We start from the raw sequence: 24,877 nt of genomic DNA on the forward strand, positions 1-24,877 counted from the left end.
ACCAACTAGTTCGTATGAATTAGGATTTGTTAAACTTGATAAAAGTTTTATTGCAAGTGTCATGGCTCTACTTTGTGATTTACAGGTACTTTACGACTTCAGCGGGTTTGGGGGGAAATTATTCGTATCTAGTTTGTTGAATTCTCTTTATGCAAATCGTTTCTGAATCATTAATTACGTTCACTAACCTTTAAGGTCAAGTCTTTCATGCAGAATATTTACAATATACAAAATAGGCGTAAGCAATGTAGTCAATCGGCCAATAGTACACAGTACTTATGTTAGGCACTTTGCTTGTAACGAAAATAAGCGTTAGGTCGGACGAGCCCATTAGCGTGATGTGGAACAGTATATTCTATACCCTTACGGCTCAAGGCCCCATAAATGACACTCGCCCAGGGCCCCGCGCACTGCTAAGGCCGCCTCTACCCTCACCACTTAATGTTTCATGCTGCCCGCACCACCGCACATGACTAGCCGCGCCTCTGTGTTACCTCTTCTGTAGCTGTATCACCAAACTCTTGAGTCTTTGAGTAGATTTATACATGCGCCTAACCAGTGTGTTTTATTGGGAAGGGAATGAGTAATTGGAGCGGAATAAATATTCCTTCGTTTCTGTTTTAATCTGTCATTTTATTAGTTAGTTAGAGCAAATTAATCGTACTTACAAAAGGTCATCTTCTTAGAAACAGAGAAGTCGTCTTTAAAAAAAAACTGTTTAAATATATTTCTTGTTATTTGAAAACAAACAATAGTTTTGTTAATTATCTTTATTTATTAATAAAACAAAAAAAAATTTGCTGTACTTCATTAATCTTAAATTCAAATGTTCAAACTACGGAATTTTTTGATTGGTCGTTCACCGCGACGTCATTCTTGTCTGCTTTGGGTCGTCCAAATCGAGACAGGAGAGCAGCTTTAGCTTGCACTTCGTTGCTGCCCAGGTGGCGGTAGTTCGCCCAGAGAGGCAGTAAGTAGTCATCAGACAGGGATCTTCTGTAGCGGCCTCCTCGTGGGGTCGGCTTGATCTGTCTCGTGGGCAGCTTGCTTAAGAGTTGACGATAGAGTTCAAGGTCGGCTGAATCGTCTGCTCGGCTGCAAAGGAAAATTTAAAAAAAAACAAAAAAACAACTCAATAATAAACTATTATATTTTAATAATCTTTCCCTGAAATTACTTTGGGGAAAGTAAATGCCACTGGGCTGGTCACATGACACTCTGTATAACAACCATAGAAAAAGATGACTTTTACATCACCTGCACTATTAGATTGCAAGGTCTAAAAATGGGTATTTTTAGTTGTTTTTAAATTACATTTACTAGGTAATGAAATACAGAAATGTTTCAAGAAAGAAGGGTTAGCGGTGTGGGAAAATGTAGTGGGATTACATGGTAGCCTTAAAAAAAATTAATACAAATAAAAAGGGAAAAAATGGACCATAGTATGATATAAATAGGCCTAATCAAAGTAAACGGTGCCGAGCTGTTGTCGCCATCTAAATGGTGAATAGCACTTTATGCCACAACAACAAGCAACATTTTTAAAAAATCCTTAAAAGAAAATAAGTTTTTCTCAGGGGGGAAGAATTCTGTCTTTAAATCTATATCTAACAATAATTTATAAGTTATTTCCTCAATTCCATAACAAATTAAAATAATTGATTACCAATTGACTTCTTGAGTATTTTAATTTATTAATTCATATTTCGTTAGGTACTATAAATAATTGTTTGAAATATCAGCTTGATCGGAGAAAGCGTGATTGAGAAATAGCGTTAAAAGTTATTTAAGGGGACTTAACCCAACAAATTTAGCAAATTCTAGTCAAAGGGACAAAACTCTATACATTTAGCCGTCTTTGTGAGTACCGAAGGATTAGTTTCCTTGTTGCTATTAAACAACATAATGAACTACCAGCAATTAATTGATTGTCTAATTGGTTACTTTTTTTTTTTGATTTATGTCTTCATAACGTGTAGACGTTTTTTTCCTAGACAGACAGACAGACAGACAGAGTGAGTTAATATAAGCTTTGTAAATTGAGCTAAGAAATTTAAATTTTATAGAGCTAAAGATTGAAAAAAAAAAATAAAAAAAAAAATAGCCAACTAGTGGTCTGGTGAAGCACTAGGAATAAGCTCAGACAATGTGGTCCGTGAGGGTTTTAAGAAGACAATGAAACGCATGTCAAATCAAGTCTAATAAAGAAGGATGCAGGGCTGGCCAATAGTATGAGGCGAGGCGCATAAAGCGTATGTACTTTTGTAAATTGGCGTGATCTTCGTAAATTTATCTGCGTGAGCACGTCTTGTCACGTCTTGTCACGTCTTGTCGCGGACCTTTCTTTCGTCTCGCAAGACGTCATAACAACATGACGTTCCAAAATATTTTCATGCACCTTTCGTGAAAACGCTGTTACATTTAATAAGTAGGAAGAGGGACACGTCTTATACTTCCACTATTAAATGTTGAAAAACCTGTCATTTTTTTTTTATTTTAGTTAGTTTATATTTTAACATGGATTTAGATCTAAAATGAAGGTATTTTTTTCCTTAAAAATATATTAGCCGGCTTCGTCCACCCCCTTTTTTTTTGTCAGCTCGTTGCGCCACATTGATAGGACTTAACGCGCTCCCCCCCCCCCCCCCCCCCCCCCCCCCGAGAGTGCGTACCACAGTTTGAGAAACGCTGCTCTAAAGTCTCAAATAGGATAAAAATAGGCCACTAAAAAGTCGAAGATGGTCACCGGCATGCTGCATCATGAGTACGAGAGTTTTGTTTGTGGTAGGAAAAAAACGACAACTTTGGCAGCACACCCGCCATTTTTCCCCCCTTATTCCGCTGAGTTTGTATCATGCTGAAAGAAAAATGAAAGATTCTATCACTGGACCCCGTGTGATGGAAGTAACGCCGACCTTTACAACTCTAGCTGCCGAGTAATATCAAATGTATCGACCCTATTGATTTATCATGCGATACTTTTTAAGCTGGTTAACTAGTGCTCTAGTGATCAACCCGTAGGCACCTAACTGGCAAACGCGCCAAATGTTTGTAAACTATTTTACATGTTTCGGGGGGATGGCAGAGTGCAGGATATCAACCAGGGACCACCGAAAAGTCCGAAAGACAGTCCAGTGTGAATACCGCACGACCTGGCAGCCACGCATCCTGTTAAAAAAGAACCATTTCTAAAGATCTTTAATTATCAAATTCATTTTAAACGACTAAAAAAAAAAAGCAGCTTTTAAATTGTGTCATTGGTAGATATAGGAAATGGTTGCTTGGATGATCGACCGCTTCAGGGTGGACTTCGTTTTTTTCTTGCGTTTGGAGGTAACACAATTGATTTGAATATGTCATTGATAATTTCATTATTATAGTAAGTTGTTTATAGTTTTATTGAACTTATTCAAATGTTACGACCCCCCCCCCCCCGCCCCCCATCACAAATCAGAAGTATCCACAAATAAAACTATAAATGCTCACTGAATTGTTAGGGGATGAGCGGTGTCGGATTTTTAGACCCCCCCCCCCTTTCCAGTCGTTAACCAAATAGAATAAGAAGATTGCCTTGAAAGCAGATTTGGGAAGGTGCATCTATCTATCTATCTATCTATCTATCTATCTATCTATCTATCTATCTATCTATCTATCTATCTGTCTGTCTGTCTGTTTATCTATCTATCTATCTATCTATCTATCTATCTATCTATCTATCTATCTATCTATCTATCTATCTATCTATCTATCTATCTATCTATCTATCTATCTATCTATCTATCTATCTTCTATCTATCTATCTATCTATCTAATCTATCTATCTATCTATCTATCTAATCTATCTATCTATCTATCTATCTATCTATCTATCTATCTATCTATCTATCTATCTATCTATCTATCTATCTGATTTTTGAGGATCTACTACTTTTACTGTTTTTTGCATGTATATGAAACGATTTGATTGAGTCTCTTGGCCTCGATCTGAAATTAAATTGTGCAGATGGCGGGCACCTACCTCCTGCTTTCACGGCCATATCTGGGGAGTGGCGGTTGTCTCCTGACGTCATCCCGAGCGTCATCGTCGTCGAAAAGGTAGTTGACGAGATCTTTGACTTGGCTTGAGGTCAGCTGCTTTACTTCCTCGTGGTCACCTAGAATGTGATCTAGCTTCAAGCCCGCTGGCAATCTGGTGTTAGCACTGCAGGGGAAAAGGTTTGATTCTACGTGAGTTTTTGTTTTATTTAGGGCACACAGGACTATTTACTGCCAAACTATTTAAGGGCATAGCTCAATTTCAAGAGAAGACAATTGAAAGTGTACAATTATTAGCATACAATCTCTCCATGTTTATAAGTATAGGTTTATATTTACATTCCGCGTAGATTTTTTTTCAAAAATTGTTTTTATGCCTTTGTTTATTAAAAAAACTTAACGCATTGCCTCTTACTAAAGTATCTCTTTATTATCTCTCTTTGACAATCACTCAAAATGTGCTGCGAAAAAAAGGGAGACAATTTTACGTGGTTTGACTTTGAATCTGTGGTGAATGCAGTTTACGTATATGGCTTTAGTGACGTCTAGAGTAACAACTAACTTTTACAGACAAGCTCCAGGCATTCACTAACAAATCCTCCTCCTCCTCATCACCACATCAAACTCCATTAGAGTGAGGGCTTGATAGGCTCAAATCCTCTCTTGCAAAAGCCCTGGACAGAAACCCTGCTGTCTTGAGTAGTGCATAAATGTCGCCATACAGGTCGAGAATTTTGGGTTTCCCAGACCAGTCGAGACGGAGATCAGCAAGTCTGGGGCAGTCAAACAGAATATGAGACACGGTTTCCTCTTCTTCCCCGCAGCGGGGACACCGTGAATCGAAATTTGGCCATAGCCGTGAGAAATATGAGCCAACAGGAAAATGGCCTGTCCTGCACTGTGCTATAATAGCTTGCTCAGGCCTGGACAGCCTCCACCACGGGGAAGTGCGGTCAGGGCGCCTCATGCGCTCCCAGACTCCATGGGCTTTTTGGGACAAATCCTAGCGACATACAATTGGTGTCAGGTGGCAAACTAAAATCTCAAACTACAAACTATGGGAAACAACTCAGCTTAACATACATACAGTCTCTGCCGTGATTTAAGGAACATTTATGCCAAATTTTATCAAGATTGACCAAAAGGTTTTGTTTTCTATAAGTAGCATACATACATATATACGTACTAACAAACATACAAATGTACAAACAAACAAACATACATACATACATACAATGACATACAAACATACATACTCCTTACATTTTGATTTATACATTAGACGAATAAATACCAATTCGATTTAAATAAAAACCACTGTGCGAGAAACTCACCGCTTGCCTAACCTTAGCATCTGAAGACCACGCCCAAGTCGAAGCAAGCCCCACCCCCTCTTGTTCAGCTCCATAAAGTTGGTATCGTCTATTGTGTCATCTTCAAGAAAGGGCTCTGTCTGACCAGCTGTCCGGCCTGAGAATTAACCAAAAAAAAAAGTATATATAATTGAATACAAATCTTTCTGTCAACTAAACTCTATTGATTAATTAGTAAAAGAAAGGAGGTGTGGTGGCTGAGCAGTAAAGCGCTTGGCTTCCGAACCGAAATCCCGTGTTCGAATCCTGGTGAAGACTGGGATTTTAAACTTCTGGATATTTGGGCGCCTCTGAGTCCACCCAACTCTAATGGGTACCTGAGATTAGTTGGGGATAAGTGAAGGCGGTTGGTCGTAGTGCTGGCCACACGACACCCTCGTTAACCGTAGGCCACAAACAGATGAACTTTACATCATCTGTCCTATAGACCACAAGGTCTGAAAGAGGAACTTTAAGTGTTGCCCTAGTGAAGATTTTCATACATGGCGGAAAGCAGAAACTCTATAAATAGCAAGCGTTTTGGTATTTCCTGTGCACAAGATTCCAAGATAATTGAAGTGTTGTTAAAAAAGTGATATGTTGATCCTGTATGCCTTTTTAGCACTGCAGGACAGAAATGTTCAACCACGTCTGTTCAACCTCTTCTGTTCAGTCTCTTCTGTTCAACCTCTTGAGTTCAGCCTCTTGTGTTCAACCTCTTGTGTTCAACCTCTCGTGTTTAGTCTCTTGTGTTCAACCTCTCGTGTTTAGTCTCTTCTGTTCAACCTCTTCTGTTTAGTTTCTTCTGTTCAACCTCTTGTGTTCAACCTCTTGTGTTCAACCTCTTGTGTTCAACCTCTCGTGTTTAGTCTCTTCTGTTCAACCTCTTCTGTTTAGTTTCTTCTGTTCAACCTCTTGTGTTCAACCTCTTGTGTTCAACCTCTTGTGTTCAACCTCTTGTGTTCAACCTCTTGTGTTCAATCTCTAGTGTTTAGTCTCTTCTGTTCAACCTCTTGTGTTCAACCTCTTGTGTTCAACCTCTTGTGTTCAACCTCTTGTGTTCAACCTCTCGTGTTTAGTATCTTCTGTTCAACCTCTTCTGTTTAGTTTCTTCTGTTCAACCTCTTGTGTTCAACCTCTTGTGTTCAATCTCTTGTGTTCAACTTCTTGTGTTCAACCTCTTGTGTTCAACCTCTCGTGTTTAGTCTCTTCTGTTCACCCTCTTCTGTTCAACCTCTTCTGTTCAACCTCTTCTGTTCAACCTCTTCTGTTCAACCTCTCGTGTTTAGTCTCTTCTGTTCCACCTCTTCTGTTTGTAACTTTCATTTCGTTGTCACGTTTAAAGTTCAATGTAGTAGCCTTGACAATGTTTAGTGAACATCTCTAATAAAATTCTAATGAAATAAAATATACAGTAGAAAATTTCTTTTTTTTTTATCTAGCCACATCACAAGGTCCTCGGGGCTTGACCTTCCTTAAGGGAACAGTACCAGGAAAAAGAAGAAGAGGAAGACAGAGTAAAAAAAAAACGCGAACAAAAACTCCATGGCCATATTACAAGTTCTTCGGGTCTCGCAAAGACCTTCCTTCAGGGAACAGTACCAGGAAAAGGATGACAGAGGAAGCGATAAGAAGACAACATCAATGAATGAAACAGGCCATGTCATTAAAAGAAATTGTATCCAAGGCAAAGGACAGAGAGGAAAGGAGAAAGACGGTTGACAGATCTTGTGTGGTGCCCCGAGTAGTACGTAAATTTTTTTTTCAGGTCAAAATCTAATGAAGTCTAGATGGGCATTCAGGTTCAGCCCCCCCCCCTTCCTTTCCCGGCTAAAATAAAAACAGCAAAAAAAAAAACATGTTTTAAAAATTAGATAAGATGACTAGATTGACATTTGAAATGCGTAGGACGTAATTATCTTCTTCTTTTTAAAGTAACATCTGTAAAAAGATAAGATAAGATTAGAATCACTTCTTCTTTTTAAAGTAACGTCAGTAAAAAGATAAGATAAGATTAGAATTACTTCTTCTTTTTAAAGTAACGTCTGTAAAAAGATAAGATAAGATTAGAATCACTTTTTACAGTAATTCCTTCATTCGAGACCACGATATAAGTTCACTCGTTGTACTGGTACTGAAGTTCATACAATTTAATTTTTCGGGCAACATCCGACCCGCGGATCGCATTTTAGTGACCCTTTTCCCCATTGTGTAAACAACCCATGGTTACATCTGGTAAACAACACCTGCACCGCCGCACGCAACTAATATCACGCGAGGACGAGGCCAATTAAAAAATATTGTCCTGCATGCCTGCTGCAAAAAAAAAAAAAACTGTTTTGATCAAGGTGTTGATTCCTGTTGATGTGACATTATAGGGCCACCTGAACCTGCAATATATCTGGACGGGAGTATCTCTCCAAAATAGAGCTCCACAGTCACATGAAAAAGTGTTCGAGATGAACCATAGTCGTTCTACGACTGATGGAGGCCCTACAATAGGACCGGTCTCACGAGAGAGCCAGAATGTATATGGACAAAAAAACCCCAACAAAAAACAAAAAAAACATAAAGATAGACTGGGGTATAACACGTTTGAACGGGAAACACCGAATTTTATTGTAATGAAATATTTTATACATCTTAAGAGCGATTATTTTGCTCTTAATTACTAATGAGTGTTAAATTTAAAAGAAATGGAACTTTTTTTTTTACTTCGCCCTATCTTCCCCCCCCCCCCGGGCAATACCAGGGCCGGACTTAGGCATAGTCAAACTAGGCAGCCGCCTAGGGCCTCCGATTGGTATGGGAATTTTTTTTAGAGAAAAAATTGCGAAACAAGGATCCAATCTCAGACATCTTGTCTTTTAAAATACCATACACATCAAAGTAGTAGAAAGAAGGGTGAAAATGCAACGGCGCCTGGTGATTACATATGCCCAACCTGTGACCGCATCTGTGTATCAAGGATTGGCCTCTTTAGTCACACAAGAAGTTTGCAAAGGGTGAATATGATCTCTCGAGACGTAAACTGCCAAGGGTAGAAAATACAGACATAACAGAAATCTATGGCTCTATGTCTTCTAGCCTAGTTATAAGTCTCTACTAGACTCACGGTTTATTCGCAAATGTTTAGATCTATTTGTTAGACTACATATGTTTAAAGACTTTTGTTTAAATATAGATAGAGGATGGTTTATAATTTATTGCGCTTTTCTATTTCATTTGGCTCATATTGTCTCAGTATTTATTCACTTTGCCTAGGGCCTTCAATTACCTAAGGCCGGCCCTGCCCCGACGAGAAAAAAAATCCTGGTTAGTGGATGTACAAATCTACTAGACTTTACAATATTCTAATGATAGGCCTTTAGATCTATAGTCGGGGCGCAATATGTACCTGAGCATTAAGTTCACAGACCTATATATATTAAACCTAGATTTGTATAATCGAGACCCAATATGTACCTGAGCATTAAGTTCACAGACCTATATATATATTAAACCTAGATTTGTATAATCGAGACCCAATATGTACCTGAGCATTAATTTCACAGACCTATATATATATTAAACCTAGATTTGTATAATCGAGACCCAATATGTACCTGAGCATTAATTTCACAGACCTATATATATATATTAAACCTAGATTTGTATAATCGAGACCCAATATGTACCTGAGCATTAAGTTCACAGACCTATATATATATTAAACCTAGATTTGTATAATCGAGACCCAATATGTACCTGAGCATTAATTTCACAGACCTATATATATATTAAACCTAGATTTTGTATAATCGAGACCCAATATGTACCTGAGCATTAATTTCACAGACCTATATATATATTAAACCTAGATTTGTATAATCGAGACCCAATATGTACCTGAGCATTAATTTCACAGACCTATATATATATTAAACCTAGATTTGTATAATCGAGACCCAATATGTACCTGAGCATTAAGTTCACAGACCTATATATATATTAAACCTAGATTTGTATAATCGAGACCCAATATGTACCTGAGCATTAAGTTCACAGACCTATATATATATATTAAACCTAGATTTGTATAATCGAGACCCAATATGTACCTGAGCATTAAGTTCACAGACCTATATATATATTAAACCTAGATTTGTATAATCGAGACCCAATATGTACCTGAGCATTAATTTCACAGACCTATATATATATTAAACCTAGATTTGTATAATCGAGACCCAATATGTACCTGAGCATTAAGTTCACAGACCTATATATATATTAAACCTAGATTTGTATAATCGAGACCCAATATGTACCTGAGCATTAAGTTCACAGACCTATATATATATATTAAACCTAGATTTGTATAATCGAGACCCAATATGTACCTGAGCATTAAGTTCACAGACCTATATATATATATTAAACCTAGATTTGTATAATCGAGACCCAATATGTACCTGAGCATTAAGTTCACAGACCTATATATATATATTAAACCTAGATTTGTATAATCGAGACCCAATATGTACCTGAGCATTAAGTTCACAGACCTATATATATATATTAAACCTAGATTTGTATAATCGAGACCCAATATGTACCTGAGCATTAAGTTCACAGACCTATATATATATATTAAACCTAGATTTGTATAATCGAGACCCAATATGTACCTGAGCATTAAGTTCACAGACATATATATATATATTAAACCTAGATTTGTATAATCGAGACCCAATATGTACCTGAGCATTAAGTTCACAGACCTATATATATATATATTAAACCTAGATTTGTATAATCGAGACCCAATATGTACCTGAGCATTAAGTTCACAGACCTATATATATATATATTAAACCTACATTGGAAAACGGAAACTTATCCGATCGTTTTGTACGTAACTCTCTTTCAATCTGTATGGGAAGTCGCCTTGTATCTAGGAAAATCACTCTTTTTGTTTAAAAAAAATAATGATCTTTAGTCTTCAAAGTTTAGAAATAATGCAATCCCATTTTGTGGGTTTTTTTTTTTTGGGGGGGGGGGGCGGTGCTGAGTGGTTAAGCGCTAAGCTTCTGAACCTGGGGTCCTTGGTACGAATCTCGGTAAAGAGTGCGAATTCAAAATTCGAGATTTTGAGGGCGCCCCTGAATCCACCCAGCTTTAAATGGGTTGAGAAAAGTAAAGACGGATGGTCGTTGTGCTGGCCACATAACACCCTGCTCGTTTAAGGTTGGCCAATGAAACCGATAACCTTAACATCGTCTGCCCCTTATATCACAAGGTATGAACGGGTAATTTCCCTTTTATTTTTACTTTTGCGGATTTAAATAGAATTTCTAGGAAAATCGTTAAAGCCGTTTTTTTGAGAGCAGAGTCCACCCATGAGGCACCAGGTTTGGCCCAACTCCGAATGTGAAGCTAGAGTAGAGGTATTGTATATAGGGTAAGATGGAGCTAAATGCAGGTCAAGCATATTTAATTAAAAAGGAGGCAGTCCCAGGTCAATGACACTGCAAAAAACATTTCGAGGTAAATATAGCGTTGATAGGCCAGGATTGGGCGAGAATGTTAAAAGATCGCTAGTGTATTGTAGTATTTAAGTAGGTTTGCAAAGTTATCGCTTTCGCAACGTACAAGACAGTAATAATAGTAATGATTGGCTAGAATTTTTGATGAACTAAAAGGGCCATTATTTTTGATTTTTATATAACATAGTTAGCTGTTTTCTTTAGGTTAACAAGTTTTAGAATAGTCACTGAAAGATTTGAATATAGAATATTATTTTATTGGACAATACAATATTTTTAACCAATCAAAGCATTAGTTTACAATGCTATCATTAATAAATGTCATAAATAAATTAATAAATATAAAGAAAAATAATTAAATACAATGTTTAAATTTAAATTGTTTTTTTTCTACAAACTAACCTGAGTCCAAATTTTTATTGAAAGTTTGTCTACCTTTTATCGTATTTACAAAGCTTATACTGACACACTCTGTGAGTCGGCTTGTGTTTATAGATTGAAATGGTTTGAGTTTGAGTTTGAGTTTTGAGTTTAGGCACATCGGCACAATTTAGGCCATGTCGTGCCCGTAATCCTTTAAGGATCACTTTCCCTTCACATAACAAGGGCTAACTTCTATACAGTTAAATAATTAAAAGCATGGTCTATTCACAGTTAAAATAGTAATTGTACACGGCATTTTTTTTTACACTATTCACTCTCTAATCATGTTGAAACATGGCTCAATCATTCATTGTTGATTACAACATATGAATCAATCAAAAATTAACAAAATAGTAGATCAATTAGTCGTTATTAATAATTATAATTATTTATGGAAGCGCGATGGCTGAGAGGTTAGGTGCTGGGCTTCCCAACCGGGGGGTTCCCGGTTCGAATCTAGGTGAAGACTGGGTTTTTTTAATTTCGGGAACTTTGGGGACCTCAGGGTCCACCCAGCTCTAATGTGTACCTGACATTAGTTGGGGAAAGGTAAAGGCGGTTGGTTGTTGTGCTGGCCACATGACACCCTCGTTAATTCTTCTATGATAACGCACGTGCTCAGTGGCTAATACGTTGGTCTTTTATTATGGGGGATTAAGTTTGAAATTAGATTTAATAAGCTTTTCAAAAGGCAGTACGGAAATCTTATACAGACTAATAGTCCACCCTTACCCTCACCCCGATCTATTAAAATTAATTTCATGATTAATTCAAAATAACTGATATGATTTCATTTAAATTAAGTTTTTTTTTAAAGAAAAGTATTTTATATTTTATTTCTTTTTTTTAAATAAGCCGCTCTTTCGATGGATAATCTCCCCTTTTTCCTTTTCTCTTTCCATGGCTAATCTCCCCTTTTTCTTTTTCTCTTTCCATGGCTAATATTACTGTCTATTTGTAGCCTCTTTCTCTTCATCAGCCTTTCTTGAACATAGTTCCTCAGGTCTGATCCTTCCAGATCCATCAACTTTTGCTTATTCGCTTCCCTCTTGGCCGGATTGTCTTCTCTAACGACCGTTTCCACCTGAGCACCACATAGAGGCTGAGCACCACATAGAGGCTGAGCACCACATAGAGGCTGAGCATCACATAGAGGCTGAAAGCCATTGTCAGGGTTCTTAGGCAAAGAAGATTTACAGATGAGAAAATTATTAAGTAGGCCAACATATTGTGTAAATTAAAAAGTTCCATCAAGATCTGGCTATCTGTGGGGCAAACGATAAAAAGCTCATCTAAGCTTATGACCGACGGTCATGTCTTGTGGCCAGCAACTCCCCCCCCCCCCCTACTATATATCGGGTTCCTAGAATTGGCTGACTCACTGACTTACTTGACTTAATCCTGTGAACCCCCCAGGAAAGGGTTAGGGTTAGAGCTGCAACCACACCTCCCTACTGCACACCATTTTGAGCTTTAATTTCATTCCAGTATACTCAGCTTCCCCTTGTTTAGACCTTATATGGGTATTTTGCCGGTACCAAGCCCGGGAAAAGGAGGAGGGCTTATCGTAAGGCTAGCAACCTCCTATCACTCAACTATTGCTACTGCAAATACATCCAACCAACCGGGTCAACTCATGGGCTTCCTATAATTTTCAAACTTTGAAATCGAGATCCCAGAATTCAACTCAAGCTCTTAGACCAACCAGCCACTTTGCTCAATGTAAACATTACATTCAAAACCAAATCATTAACTCTTTCTCTTCTAATGTACGATACCAACGCTGATTTGAATTCATTAAAGTAAAATAATTACGGAGAGAAAGAGTTAATATAAGTGTCAAACCGTAGTCTGCCAATATCTATCAGAGTGAGATCCTACCTGACACAATGAAGATGACGCTTAAACACAAACACATTTCTAGAACTCTCTGCAACATTCTTGTTCTATGTTGATCTCAAATTTCTTTTAAAAGGTACTGTTTTGTGTATATTGAACTATTAAATTAATTTTACGAAACGAAATTACGATTTGATCTGTTTAAATTTCTTTTCTTTCTAAACAAAAAAACCGAATTCTACTTTTTATTTATCCCTGACATGTATAAATACTAAGAAAGGCCGATGAATCTAACGGCTGAGCTGTTTTATAGTCTTTGATTGGGTGATGACGGCAGGAGGTTATGACGCCGAGAAAGCTATTCCTGGATCTGATTGGTTGATTCTTGCAAGAGGGTGTATTGACGTAGCCAATAAATTAAATATATGCCCCCCCGCCCCCTCCATTGTTTCAATTTTTTTCATGTTTATGGAAAATAGAGATCAAATTTGAGGGCGCCTTTTTTCTGAAATGGCGTCTTCGTTGTTATCGTCACCTGGTGCGGTCAAATATAATCTTTATTTACATCCTTATTTTCTTTCTACTCTAGGTAAAACAAAAAAATGAAGCTAAGAACATACCGGAGGCGTAGCGATGCGCGGGTGGTGCGGGCCGTAGGGGGGGGGGGGCTTCAAGTGATAAGGGGCATCAAACTCCTCCCCAGTTTGTATTAACGTTCCTGTTCTTCTGAGGCTCATCCGAGATTTTCATTACAAACTACGCATCGCTCATACATTGACAAACAAAAAGTACTGAATAATGTAATATATGTAAAAACAAAATATTATTACAAAGTTTATATCAACTCTGTCTGGTTAAACGTGTGTAAACCCTATCTAACTCACACCCATTTTCGTATCAAGCAGAAACCTTGCACTAATATTCATTGGCATAGACAAGGCGTGAATCAATAAAAACATTAATGCATTAATTATTTTCTTTGATACCAACAATGGAAATTAAGCATTCAGTATTCACAGTTATGGTTAAATATGCAGGGTTTGGTCCCTTTAAATAAATGTACACGTTATTTCTCCCACACCCATTCTCGGAATCAAGTTGAAAATTTAAATAATTATTTACTGTACCTAACAGAACATGAATCAATAACTTGAAAATTAACCAATTAGTATATATAGACATCAAATAAGGGAAATAACGGCTACATTATTGAGAGAAATATGTGGGTGTGCATAGTTCTTACCCTTATATAATCTTAATTTTGTTTAAAGATTTTTAATATTTTTTCTTCTTTTGCTAATTCGTTTATCTTCAATATTCTTGCAGACATAAATTTGTCAGATGCAGATCAGTTGAAATCAAAGTTACGCGCCACTTTCATTTGAGGCGCAAGGTACACTTTGTTACTTCAATGTTCAATAAACTGGTATCTTCTTCTTCTTATCGTCTACAGACGTTACTTCAAAAAAGATGATTACGTCCTACGCGTCATGCATCTAGTCCTGGATGTTAACTAATGACTAAAATTCTGATAAGTCGCTGGTTTTCCTGGCTGGCTCAGGCGACCCATTCCATGCTCTAATAGCACTGGGGAAGAAGGAGTATTTGAGTTTATATGAAGGACAAAGTGATGATGTTCATTTTGTTAACCTTATTGTTAAGTACAATGGTTTTATATAGAATCTTGATTTCTGTAGCCTAGACTTTAAGTACAAATAGTTGTCGTAGTTTTAGTCCTTTCAGAAAGATTTCATTGCTTTAAGCCTTGAGGCGAGGTGGCCGAGCTGTAAAGCTCTTTGCTGCCGAATCGGGGATCCTGGGTTCGAATCCTTGTGAAACTGGGATTTTTAATTCCGGGATCTTTAGGCGCCTCTGAGTCCACCCAGCTCTAATTGGTACCAGACATTAGTTGGGGAAAAGGCGGTTGGTCGTTCAGTCGTTGTGCTGTCCACCTGGCACCCTTGTTAACCGTAGGTCACAGAAACTGTGACCTTTACATCCTCTGCCCTATAGATCACAAGGTCTGAAAGGGGAACTTTACTTTTTTTTTACTTAACCTTGAAATAGAAAGATAGATAAAATAACAGAGAGATATATAGAGACGGATAGATATATGGATAGATAGATAGATAGATAGATAGATAGATAGATAGATAAATAGATAGATAGATAAATAGATATATAGATAGATAGATAGATAGATAGATAGATAGATAGATAGATAGATAGATAGATAGATAAATAGATAGATAGATAGATAGATAGATAGATAGATAGATAGATAGATAGATAGATAGATAGATAGATAGATAGATAGACATACAGATAGATATATAGATAGATAGATAGATAGATAGATAGATAGATAGATAGATAGATAGATAGACTGACAGATAGATAGATAGATAGATAGATAGATAGATAGATAGATAGATAGATAGATAGATAGATAGATAGATAGATAGACAGACAGACTGACAGATAGATAGATAGATAGATAGATAGATAGATAGATAGATAGATAGATAGATAGATAGATAGATAGATAGATAGATAGATACAAGCTCAGTATGACGTAATCTATGTGATGTCAAGTGGAAAGCAGAAGATTCTGGTCCACACGTAAAGATGGACGCCAGTCTAAAGCGCAAATCCCACAAGCTATAAAACAACATCCACTCCTGCCACTCCTCAAACTAAATAGGAAGAAACTTGTGAAAACAAAAGTCAAACACGCGAAGTCAGAAGACTTAAGGCTTGTGTTCCTGGGCTAGGAGCTGGTGTTTGTGTGGGAGGGGGCGAGGGTCAAAGGTCAAATAGAAAGATGAAAGTATCTAATGATCTCATTATCCTTCATGTTTACAAGCGAAGTCCGAGTTGAATGACACCATCTTAATATCATACATGGCGTGCTACCAAGACTGGGGCCGCATCAAATAGAGAAAAAAAAAATGGAACCCAGTTATCGATTCAACCTGATACGAACCAAGGGGCGCATAGTACAGAGTCATCATACGCTCCCCCCTTCCCTTATAATAATGACAACAAGAGACCCCCCTCCCCCCCCCGGTCCTTTATTATCCATTTATTGCTAGCCAGGCCTCACTGATATATTATGACTCTAGTTCTTACAGTCGGTATCAATCGCTCCACCCACGTGATCGTCAAATGTTCATAGCCAGATGGAAAGAGATATCCGAAGCGTTGAACCATGTCCTTAAAAGTTTTTTTCCCCCTGTTCTAATTACACAGTTAAATGCCGGCGTATGCTTCCGGTTTTCCTCCTTGCCTGACTTCCGGTTTGTTCTTTAAGGGTTGAACTATATGATCGGATGTGTTTAGACCTCTGACGTAACAAAGTCACACGTTTTGTTTGTTGATATTCGTGATTTGGTTCTTAATACTTACGGATATTTACAAATATCCATATAAGCGAGTTAAGTTTAACCAGATAGCTCATCAATCATAGTTCATTAAACATAGTTTAAACAGAAAGTTCTTTAAACATACTTGAACTAGTTTGTCAAGTTGTATTTGATCTGGTTGGGTCTATTCCCACTGCTCCATTCAGTTGTGATGATCCATTTGAAAGCATTCTTTATCCTAATTATGACACACACTCATAAATCAATTAACCACAAAACAAATTCAAAGATTCAAATGCCTGTAAAAATTTTAGACGTTTCGGATGTTTCTCCATTGCTGAAGATAATGACACCCTAGCCCAAACCTCCCGCAGGACGTCGGGGGATAGATTTCGAAACATTGTAAGCCTAGATCATATAATGTCAAAAGTGGAAATCAGGTCTACGGAAGAAGCAGGAAACACATCAGAAAGTTTTCTGAGAAAGCAAACAGATTTGACAATAATTATGACTTTCAGATAACATCTCAGATCAGCCAGAACCACTAGGTCTAGAGAGTCCAAGATTACAAACTACTCTAGAGATAGAGCCGCCACTACACACTGCTTCTTCTAACACATCTAGACCACATGAACCTTACGTAACACGCTCAGGCAGAATAGTTAACAAACCCAAGAGACTTGATTTGTGAACTTGATTTTTGTGAATTGACTTTTTAGTTGACTAGTTTGTTAGTTATTCTGATAAATAGATTTTCTGAATTAAAGAAGAGAGATGTAACATATTGGTATTATATGTACATTTGCACACTAGCGCGTCAGTGCAACACCGCTTGTGTTTACGTAATAAATGGAGTTCCTTATATGCAGGGCCGGTCCTACAGGTTGCGGGGCCCTATGCGAAACGGATTTTGCGGGGCCTAATTTGGGTTGTGATAAGGATAAATAAGTGAAAATTAAGACTTTGTATTAGAAAATAAATTCGTCTTTGCATTTTATTTTACTAAGTACAAAATCACTGTCAAAAATTAACTTTACGAGCCATCAACAGTAGATAGTAGTTTTCCAACAAAAAGCCGATAAACATTCAGATCTGCCTTTTAGATTTACTATCGACTAACAAAATATCGCTTTTTTTTCTAAGAGGTCGAGATAGATAAAAATCTATATTTGTATGCCAGTGACTATTAAAGTAAATTAAGTATTAGAACTTCTTGTTTTGGTTAAAATTCGGCTTATTATTACATTTTTATTAAACGAAAGGTGACAATGCCGTTTTTTTTAATCATGTGTAGGACTGGCGTTTTCCATATTGAATGACACCCCGAAATGACAATTTTGTCTGTTTTAAGGAGATTTGCATCAGTTTTCAGAAAATTTTAATAATTTCAGGAGATTTTCATGACTTTTTCTTATATTTGATAGTTTCAGGAGAATTCCAAGAACCCTTTAATATTAAGTTAAAATGGTGTAATATAATAATTTACCCCTAGAATTAGCATCGCGCGGGGCTTATGAAAGCGCGGGGCCCACTGCGGCCGCATAGGTTGCAGTGGCCTAAGACCGGCCCTGCTAATATGTCTTCCCTCTTAAACACTAGGTTGTTATTTGTGTAACACGAATATTCTACAGGGCTCGAGGTTCGACACCCGACTCGGGCAGAGTTGCGTTTACTCAGCGCCTAAAGACAGCACGGAAAACCAACTCCTAGATACCCCCTCTCCCCCACCCCCCAACTGTATAAACAAATGAGATTGGACCAAAAGCGCTCTGAGCATGCTATAAGCATGAAAGTAGCGCTATATAAAAAGCATATTAATATTAATATATTAATTAAATCAACCCACCTGCTTTGTTTGTTTTATAGGTATTAGAAATGTAGATTATGACGTCCAGCATGAGGACCGAGGATGAAAAGTGGCAGGGTTTGAACCCGTGACAAACGTGGCGATAGTCCGAAACTCTTCACTACATCTATACGACAGCAAAGATCTACAACTGCTGTATGTTTTTTTCTCTTGGTAAAAGTTATTAAAAAGTGGAAGGGGAGAGAACTAAGATTAAAATAAATGCTCAATAAATGTAATACAGAATTATTTTTTTTAAATTAAATTTTAACTTATCTTAAGGTTCATTAGTGGCCGAACACAGACATTATGAATTTTTTTTTTTAATACCACCGGTTCTATATTTTTAATAGTATCCAGAGTTATAAATTATATCTTCTGCATTTCCAAAATGAGAAAAAAAAAACAAAAGTATGTATATTTATGTTTATTGGTTTTTATCTTGGTAGCAATGCAGATGTATAAAAAGTATTAAACGTGATGAACGCTTATTTGTCTCTCGAGAAGTGCAAACATTATGTTTATCTACACATGACCTTCCCGAAGATTGGAGATTCTACATAGAATAGTAAACATGTAAAGGGGATTCATTAGTAATCAAAAGCTGTGACGGATTAGGTTTCGCTTTGTAAATCTATAAATAAGGGAGACTACCTATTCAATTGGGTTCACAAATCAGTCTGTACAATTTGCAAAAGTCAGGCTTCATGTTTTGTTGTAATAATGTGAGCTTCTTGTTGAATTTGGATTATAATGTGTATTAGTGCTTGATATACACTGTGTCCATACACAGGATACACATTTGAGACCAAAAGAAAATCCGCTGCCGAGGACCAGACGTAGACGGCGAAAAGAAAATCCAAATCGACCACCGGCGGAGAATGTTTATGCTTGCGCTGGATGTGGCAAGATATGTAGGTCACAGCTGGGGCTGCGTCGTCACGGGCAATACTGCATTCTTCATCAATCTTCGGACTCGAAGAGAAGCCTTACTATTATTATGCCGTGAGTTCAATCTGTTTATAAAATCTACGCGAGGAATTAAACTGTTTCATTTCATAAAGAGGACCAGTAAAAAGAAAAAAGTCCCCCTTTCAGACCATGCGATGTATAGGGCAGATGATGTTAAGTTCACCTGTTTCTTTGTCCAAAGGTTTACCAGTAAGGTATCATTTAAATAAATCTGTGCGAATCCCCCCCCCCCAGGGCCGGCCCTAGCAATTGCGGGGCCCTATGCGAAACGGATTGCGCGGGGCCCAGTCTGGGTAGGGATAAGCATAATGTCAAATTTAAGATTATTTTAGTTAGAAAATACTTTCGTTTTTGCAATAAATTTTTATTAAATGAAAGCTCACAATGCTGTTTTTATTTACTGGCACCCCAAAAATGACAATAGCGTCCATTTTTCATGAGATTTTAATAATTTTTGGAGATTTTTAGGACTTTTTCGTACATTTTGCCTTTTTAGGAGATTTCCTTAAAATTAGGAGGCCGTGGAAACCCTGTTATTATATATAAGTTATAATGGTTTAATTTAATAATTTACACTTACAATTAGCGCGGGGCCTATGAAGGCGCGGGGCCCACTGCGACCGCATAGGTTGCAGTGCCTTAAGACCGGCCCTGCGCCCCCCCCCCCCCTCTTTTTTTTGTTGACATTCTTCTTAAAGAGCGGTATTCGTATGTTTACCCCCATGCGTATTGATTTTCGTACTCAGAGTTCATTAGGGTCCGTTTGAAATAAAAAATGTGTTTCGAAGATCAGCTCAGAAACGACCAGCCTCCACTGCCCACAGGTTGCCACGTCACAGGTCTGTGTTGAGGCCTAGCTATTGGTCCTGCTTACACCCAAATGTCGAATGTGTGAACAGGAGCAACGTGAACACAACCTGATTGTCTACATGTGGACAATGAGCTATTTGATATAAAAGTAAGAAGAACTTGGTTCTTGTAGGTACAAATCACCAACTACAGTTATATATATATATCATAGTTTATTTATAAAAACAAAATATATATTATACAATTCTACAACATAGTTATGCGTTAACAAGTCTGATTATAAATGTAATGGATATAAAATAATATTGTAGCATTATGGATATAAGATTAACAAAGTAATCTGTTCTTTTTTATTTGGCTAGCTATCGGTGATATATATATATATATATATTTACAGTGCTTTTTTGTGACGGTACACACCGGTACGGCGTACCGGCACCTTTTTCTAATCTGGGGAAAAAATTACTTTTCTTACATTTTAACGACGTTTATTATTAATTTTTAGTAGTTAAAAGTTTGGCGATCCATCACTGAGTACCGGCAGCTATTGTTTTTACAACAACAACAACAACAAAAAAGCACGGTATATATATATATATATACGTATACATAGATTTATTTATAATTTATACAAATACATTTATATTTATATAGAAAAGAATGAGCATGCAATAGAGTACAGTACTCGTCTCCATCCTCTACAGAGGAGACGAGTTTTTAGAACATAAAAAAATGTTTGTTTACAAAATGTTTATAAGAAACAAAATATGAAAAATAAAATCTTACAAAAAAAATGAAACAAAGCTTATCTAAGGGAAAGAACTCCGCACTTACAGCTACATCTATCAATAATGTTTCGATATCTAACACAATAATTAATTACCAATAATAATGGACTAATTTGTTAAGTTCTTAAGTCGTGTTTTGTTACGTACAATAAATAATTATTTACAGTTTGAACTTGATCTGAGAATAAGTACACAGCGAGTTTATTTATCTAAGGGGACAAAACTCCACACATTTAGCCATGTCTGTGAATAACTGAAGGATTAATTTCCCTTTTTGGTATCAAACAAATTAATTATTTAACCAGTGGTTGACTAACTGATTAATTTTTGTATTGTGTCATTTTTTGTCTATGCCAATGAATATTTGTGCAAAGTTTCAACTTGATCGGCGAATGCGTCAGGGAGAAATAACGTGTGCAAACTTTTAACAAGACAGACAGAGTAGGTTGATATAAGCTTTGTAATAGTTCTAAAAGTTGCTACAGCTGATAAGTAACGGATACAACAATATACTTTATAAAATGAACAGCAATGGGCCACTAAATATAAACCCTAACTAATTACAAGAACAAGCTAAAAAATAAAAAAAACTCAATGCAAAAACATTATTTACTAAGAAATCTGTAAATGATCTGCTAAAATATTACACACAAAAAAAGACACAGTGAATGTAATTGTGTAATACGAACAATACCTCAACACACGTGCAATAAGAACGTATTTCTGGTGAACATGATTCTAATGAAGACTGAATGAAGGTATGGAGATGGCGTCTTGGTATCAGTTGTGTCATGATCTTAGTGCTTTGCTAATTTAGCTTTAGACTTGAGAGCTTTTAGATTTAGATTTTCGCTTGAATCAGTCAAAATTGATACGAAGTAGAATGGAAGTTTAATAACTCGTATATGCTAATACATTTATTTTTTCTATAAACACACACACAGGGGCGGATTCAAGTCAGTGGGGGCACAGGCGCAGATTCAAGTCAGTGGAAGCACAGGGGCAGAATCATGTCAGTGGAGGCACAGGGGTGGGGGTCAGTGGAGGCTCTGGGGAGGATTCAAGTCAATAGAGGCACAGGGGCGAATTCAAGTCAGTGGAGGCGCAGGGGAGGCATGTTATGGAGGCCCCCAGCCTGATGAAAAAGAACTTAATTAATGCAAGGGTAATTGCACATTATGAAGGAACGTAGCAGAAACACATAGTGCTGAGATTGTGAAGCAGATGTCAAGCAGACAAGCAATTGGAGAGACTCGCCCAGAACCCTAGACGTCTGGAGAAAGCTGATCGGTGGCCCCATGCCCCAGAGGAGACCACAGGCAGAGATGGAATGAAAATCGTTTGAGTAATACATTTAATCAGTTTCCCTTCCTTTTTAAAAAAATATAATTTGCACATTTTCTAAGTTTTTTTTAAAGTTTGACCCTCACCCCTTTCTTAGAGAGTGAGAGCCTTAGAAGCTGCAATATCTACACTGTAGTAAATCCGGCCCTGTTCACACACACACACACACACACACACACACACAAACACATGTAAACACGCAATTCCAAAGACTTAAATGGTCATGGGATTATTAAAAAACTGGTCTAGATCTACAAAGTACAGGCACTGGATTTTTAAAAAAATATAGACTTAAAAGAGTCAAAGGGCCATTCGTATTTCTTAATCAAATTAGATATCCCCCGTCAGTATCAGATGCTTTTACAAATGTGTTATGTATGAAACTCGAAATTAATTTAAATCTTTGCAAAAGAAAACAAATAGGAAGTAATTGAAGAATTCAGCAATGAGTCGAGTGTTTGTATTTGTATCTTCCCTTTTTCAAATTGTTTATTTCAAAACATTTTACACATTTTTTTAGTTTTAGTCATATTTTGGTGTTTTGGCTCTTCTGTTAATGTTTTGATGTCCTTTTGATTGTCCTTTTCATGGTTTGTCTGTCCTGCCATTGTTTGTCTATTCTGTCATTGTTTACATGTCCTCTCAGTGCATAGGGGCTCGATACTAATGCCTTGATACCCTTTATCCTCATGATGTCCTGTCATTAAACTTGAAACTGGTTTACAAGAGTGAGCAAGTTTTTTCAACAAACATGCGTTGTCCTAACTGGCAGTTAAAGGCTCTTCTAAATTCCGGAAGCTGTGATAACTCCAGGTTGACACTGAAAGACAAAAAAAGAGATATTTAGCAATTTAAAATTGTGAACGCTATTTCTCCCTCACGCATTAAAGTTGATACGATAAACAATTATTTATTGTACCTAAAAAAAAACATGAATCCATAAACAAAAATACTCAATTCGTCAATTAATTATTGGTAATTGAATTATTTTGTTTGATATCGAATAAGGGAAATGGGTTGTACATTATTGATAGTTCTAAGGAAAAAGATTACTTATACATGTATTTTGCTTGTTTGTTTTTTTTTAGTATAGCCACACGGAGAGCAGAGGTTTGAATTCATAGTTTAACCTTTCCAAGGTGGGTAGCCAGCCAAGGCTCACGAGCCCATCTTCCAGAAAGTTATTGGTTTAGGTACCAGTTTTATTGCCTAACTGTTACACTGAAGCGATATCAATGCCAGACAAGAAGGCCAGGAGTTGAACTGGTTGTCATAAGTGAGACAACAAGCCGTTGGAAGCATTTTTATATGTAATCAGAAGCGTAGTGGGCGAAACATTCGCCCGGGGCTAAAAAACTTTATTGGCGCCCCCCCCCCCTCTTTCATTTTCCATAAACACCACATACAAAAAATATAAATACAAAGTATTAAAAATAATACAATACTAATAGCCTTAGATTGTATTACCTAACTAAAATATCTACAATAAATCTTTTTTTTTTTGACGCACCTGGGGGCAGCGCCCGGGGCATCGTGCCCCCCCCCTTTACCCCCTTCCTCACTACGCCTCTGTATGTAGTGACTATGTAGCGGAATGCTTACACCCATTACCGATTCCAGCAAATAACAACCTTATGTCGAAAAAGTTTTGTTTATATTGCGTAAGACAATTATTGTCCAATTTCTCTCAGGGAAAACACAATTTTGAATCACTGATACATTTCCTAATACACTTGATTTTATTTAAAAAAAATTTAACACTTTATATCAATTAAACATATTGTACGTGCGAGTTTGTTCTCTTTGAACCAATATCTAAGATTAAATTATGCCGGAACCATAGACATAAATAAATATAGACTGGCCGATAAAAGAGTTTTATGAAGCGAACATTTTTGACTTGCAATTTTGTGTATTTAATTATACAGCATTTATGAGCAGTGTAGTTTTGTTTAATCTCTAATACTGAAGATCATGCAACTTTTCAGAATTCGGAAATCCGACAACAATAGATAGACATGTTTTCAAGTTACATGAAGTTATTTCCTTTTTCCAGTCTATATTTATTTATAGCTATGGCCAGAACTTTATTATTTAATTGTCGTATCTTCCTAATTAGAATCTTGTAATAAACATATTGTGACAGAACAGGAGGTACAATTTGCTTCGTTACCTATTTTTACTGGGGTACTGTCCGCGCAGCAGATGTATATACTTTAATAGATCTGGCTTGTCCTCACAGTTGGCCTGTAGAAAAGTTGATAAATACTAGTTGAGCAGTCTCTATTACAATGTTTACGAAACTTTTTCTTTAACGGAACACTCCGCAATGTTCTGAGTATTTAGCGGAACACTTTGCTTATTTTTTTTCATAGAGATTAATTCACGTGGTGACCTACTAATTAATTATTCTAGTAGCTCAAGGAACACTCATTCAGGCCTGGTGGAACACTTATTCAGGCCTGGTGGAACACTCATTCAGGTCTGGTGGAACACTTATTCAGGCCTGGTGGAACACTCATTCAGGCCTGGTGGAACACTCATTCAGGTCTGGTGGAACACTCATTCAGGCCTG

The 24,877-nt window shown here is 37.0% G+C and overlaps 2 protein-coding genes across 4 annotated transcripts in view; both read right to left on the reverse strand.

Annotated features, from left to right (window-relative positions):
* Positions 1-755: 755 nt before the first annotated feature.
* On the reverse strand, positions 756-13,464 carry LOC129928850 (myomodulin neuropeptides 2-like). Its single transcript, XM_056045244.1, has 4 exons — positions 13,220-13,464; positions 5,370-5,505; positions 4,019-4,201; positions 756-1,095 (listed from the first exon to the last, which is right to left on the reverse strand). The coding sequence occupies exons 1-4, from the start codon at positions 13,275-13,277 to the stop codon at positions 831-833; spliced, it is 642 nt and encodes a 213-aa protein (XP_055901219.1). The 5' UTR covers positions 13,278-13,464; the 3' UTR covers positions 756-830.
* Positions 13,465-20,362: 6,898 nt separating this feature from the next.
* Positions 20,363-24,877, reverse strand: part of LOC106071916 (endothelin-converting enzyme 2-like) — a 51,846-nt gene continuing 47,331 nt past the window's right edge. For all 3 annotated transcript variants that reach the window (XM_056044274.1, XM_056044276.1, XM_056044275.1), the window contains exons 20-21: positions 24,476-24,549; positions 20,363-23,122 (exon numbers count right to left, since the gene is read on the reverse strand). In XM_056044274.1, coding sequence (XP_055900249.1) covers positions 23,023-23,122; positions 24,476-24,549 — 174 coding nt within the window. In that variant the 3' untranslated portion in view covers positions 20,363-23,022. The remainder of the gene's footprint in view (positions 23,123-24,475; positions 24,550-24,877) is intronic.

The sequence above is a fragment of the Biomphalaria glabrata genome, chromosome 10 (assembly GCF_947242115.1).
Source record: "Biomphalaria glabrata chromosome 10, xgBioGlab47.1, whole genome shotgun sequence".
Classification (NCBI taxonomy): Eukaryota; Metazoa; Mollusca; class Gastropoda; family Planorbidae; genus Biomphalaria; species Biomphalaria glabrata.

Coding starts and splice junctions, on each gene's coding strand:
- LOC129928850 (XM_056045244.1), bottom strand. CDS start 13,277: ATGTTGCAGAGAGTTCTAGAAATGTGTTTGTGTTTAAGCGTCATCTTC. Junction 5,506..13,219: donor CGTCATCTTCATTGTGTCAG/GTAGGATCTCAC, acceptor GTTAATTCTCAG/GCCGGACAGCTGGTCAGACA. Junction 4,202..5,369: donor ATGCTAAGGTTAGGCAAGCG/GTGAGTTTCTCG, acceptor TTTCCCCTGCAG/TGCTAACACCAGATTGCCAG.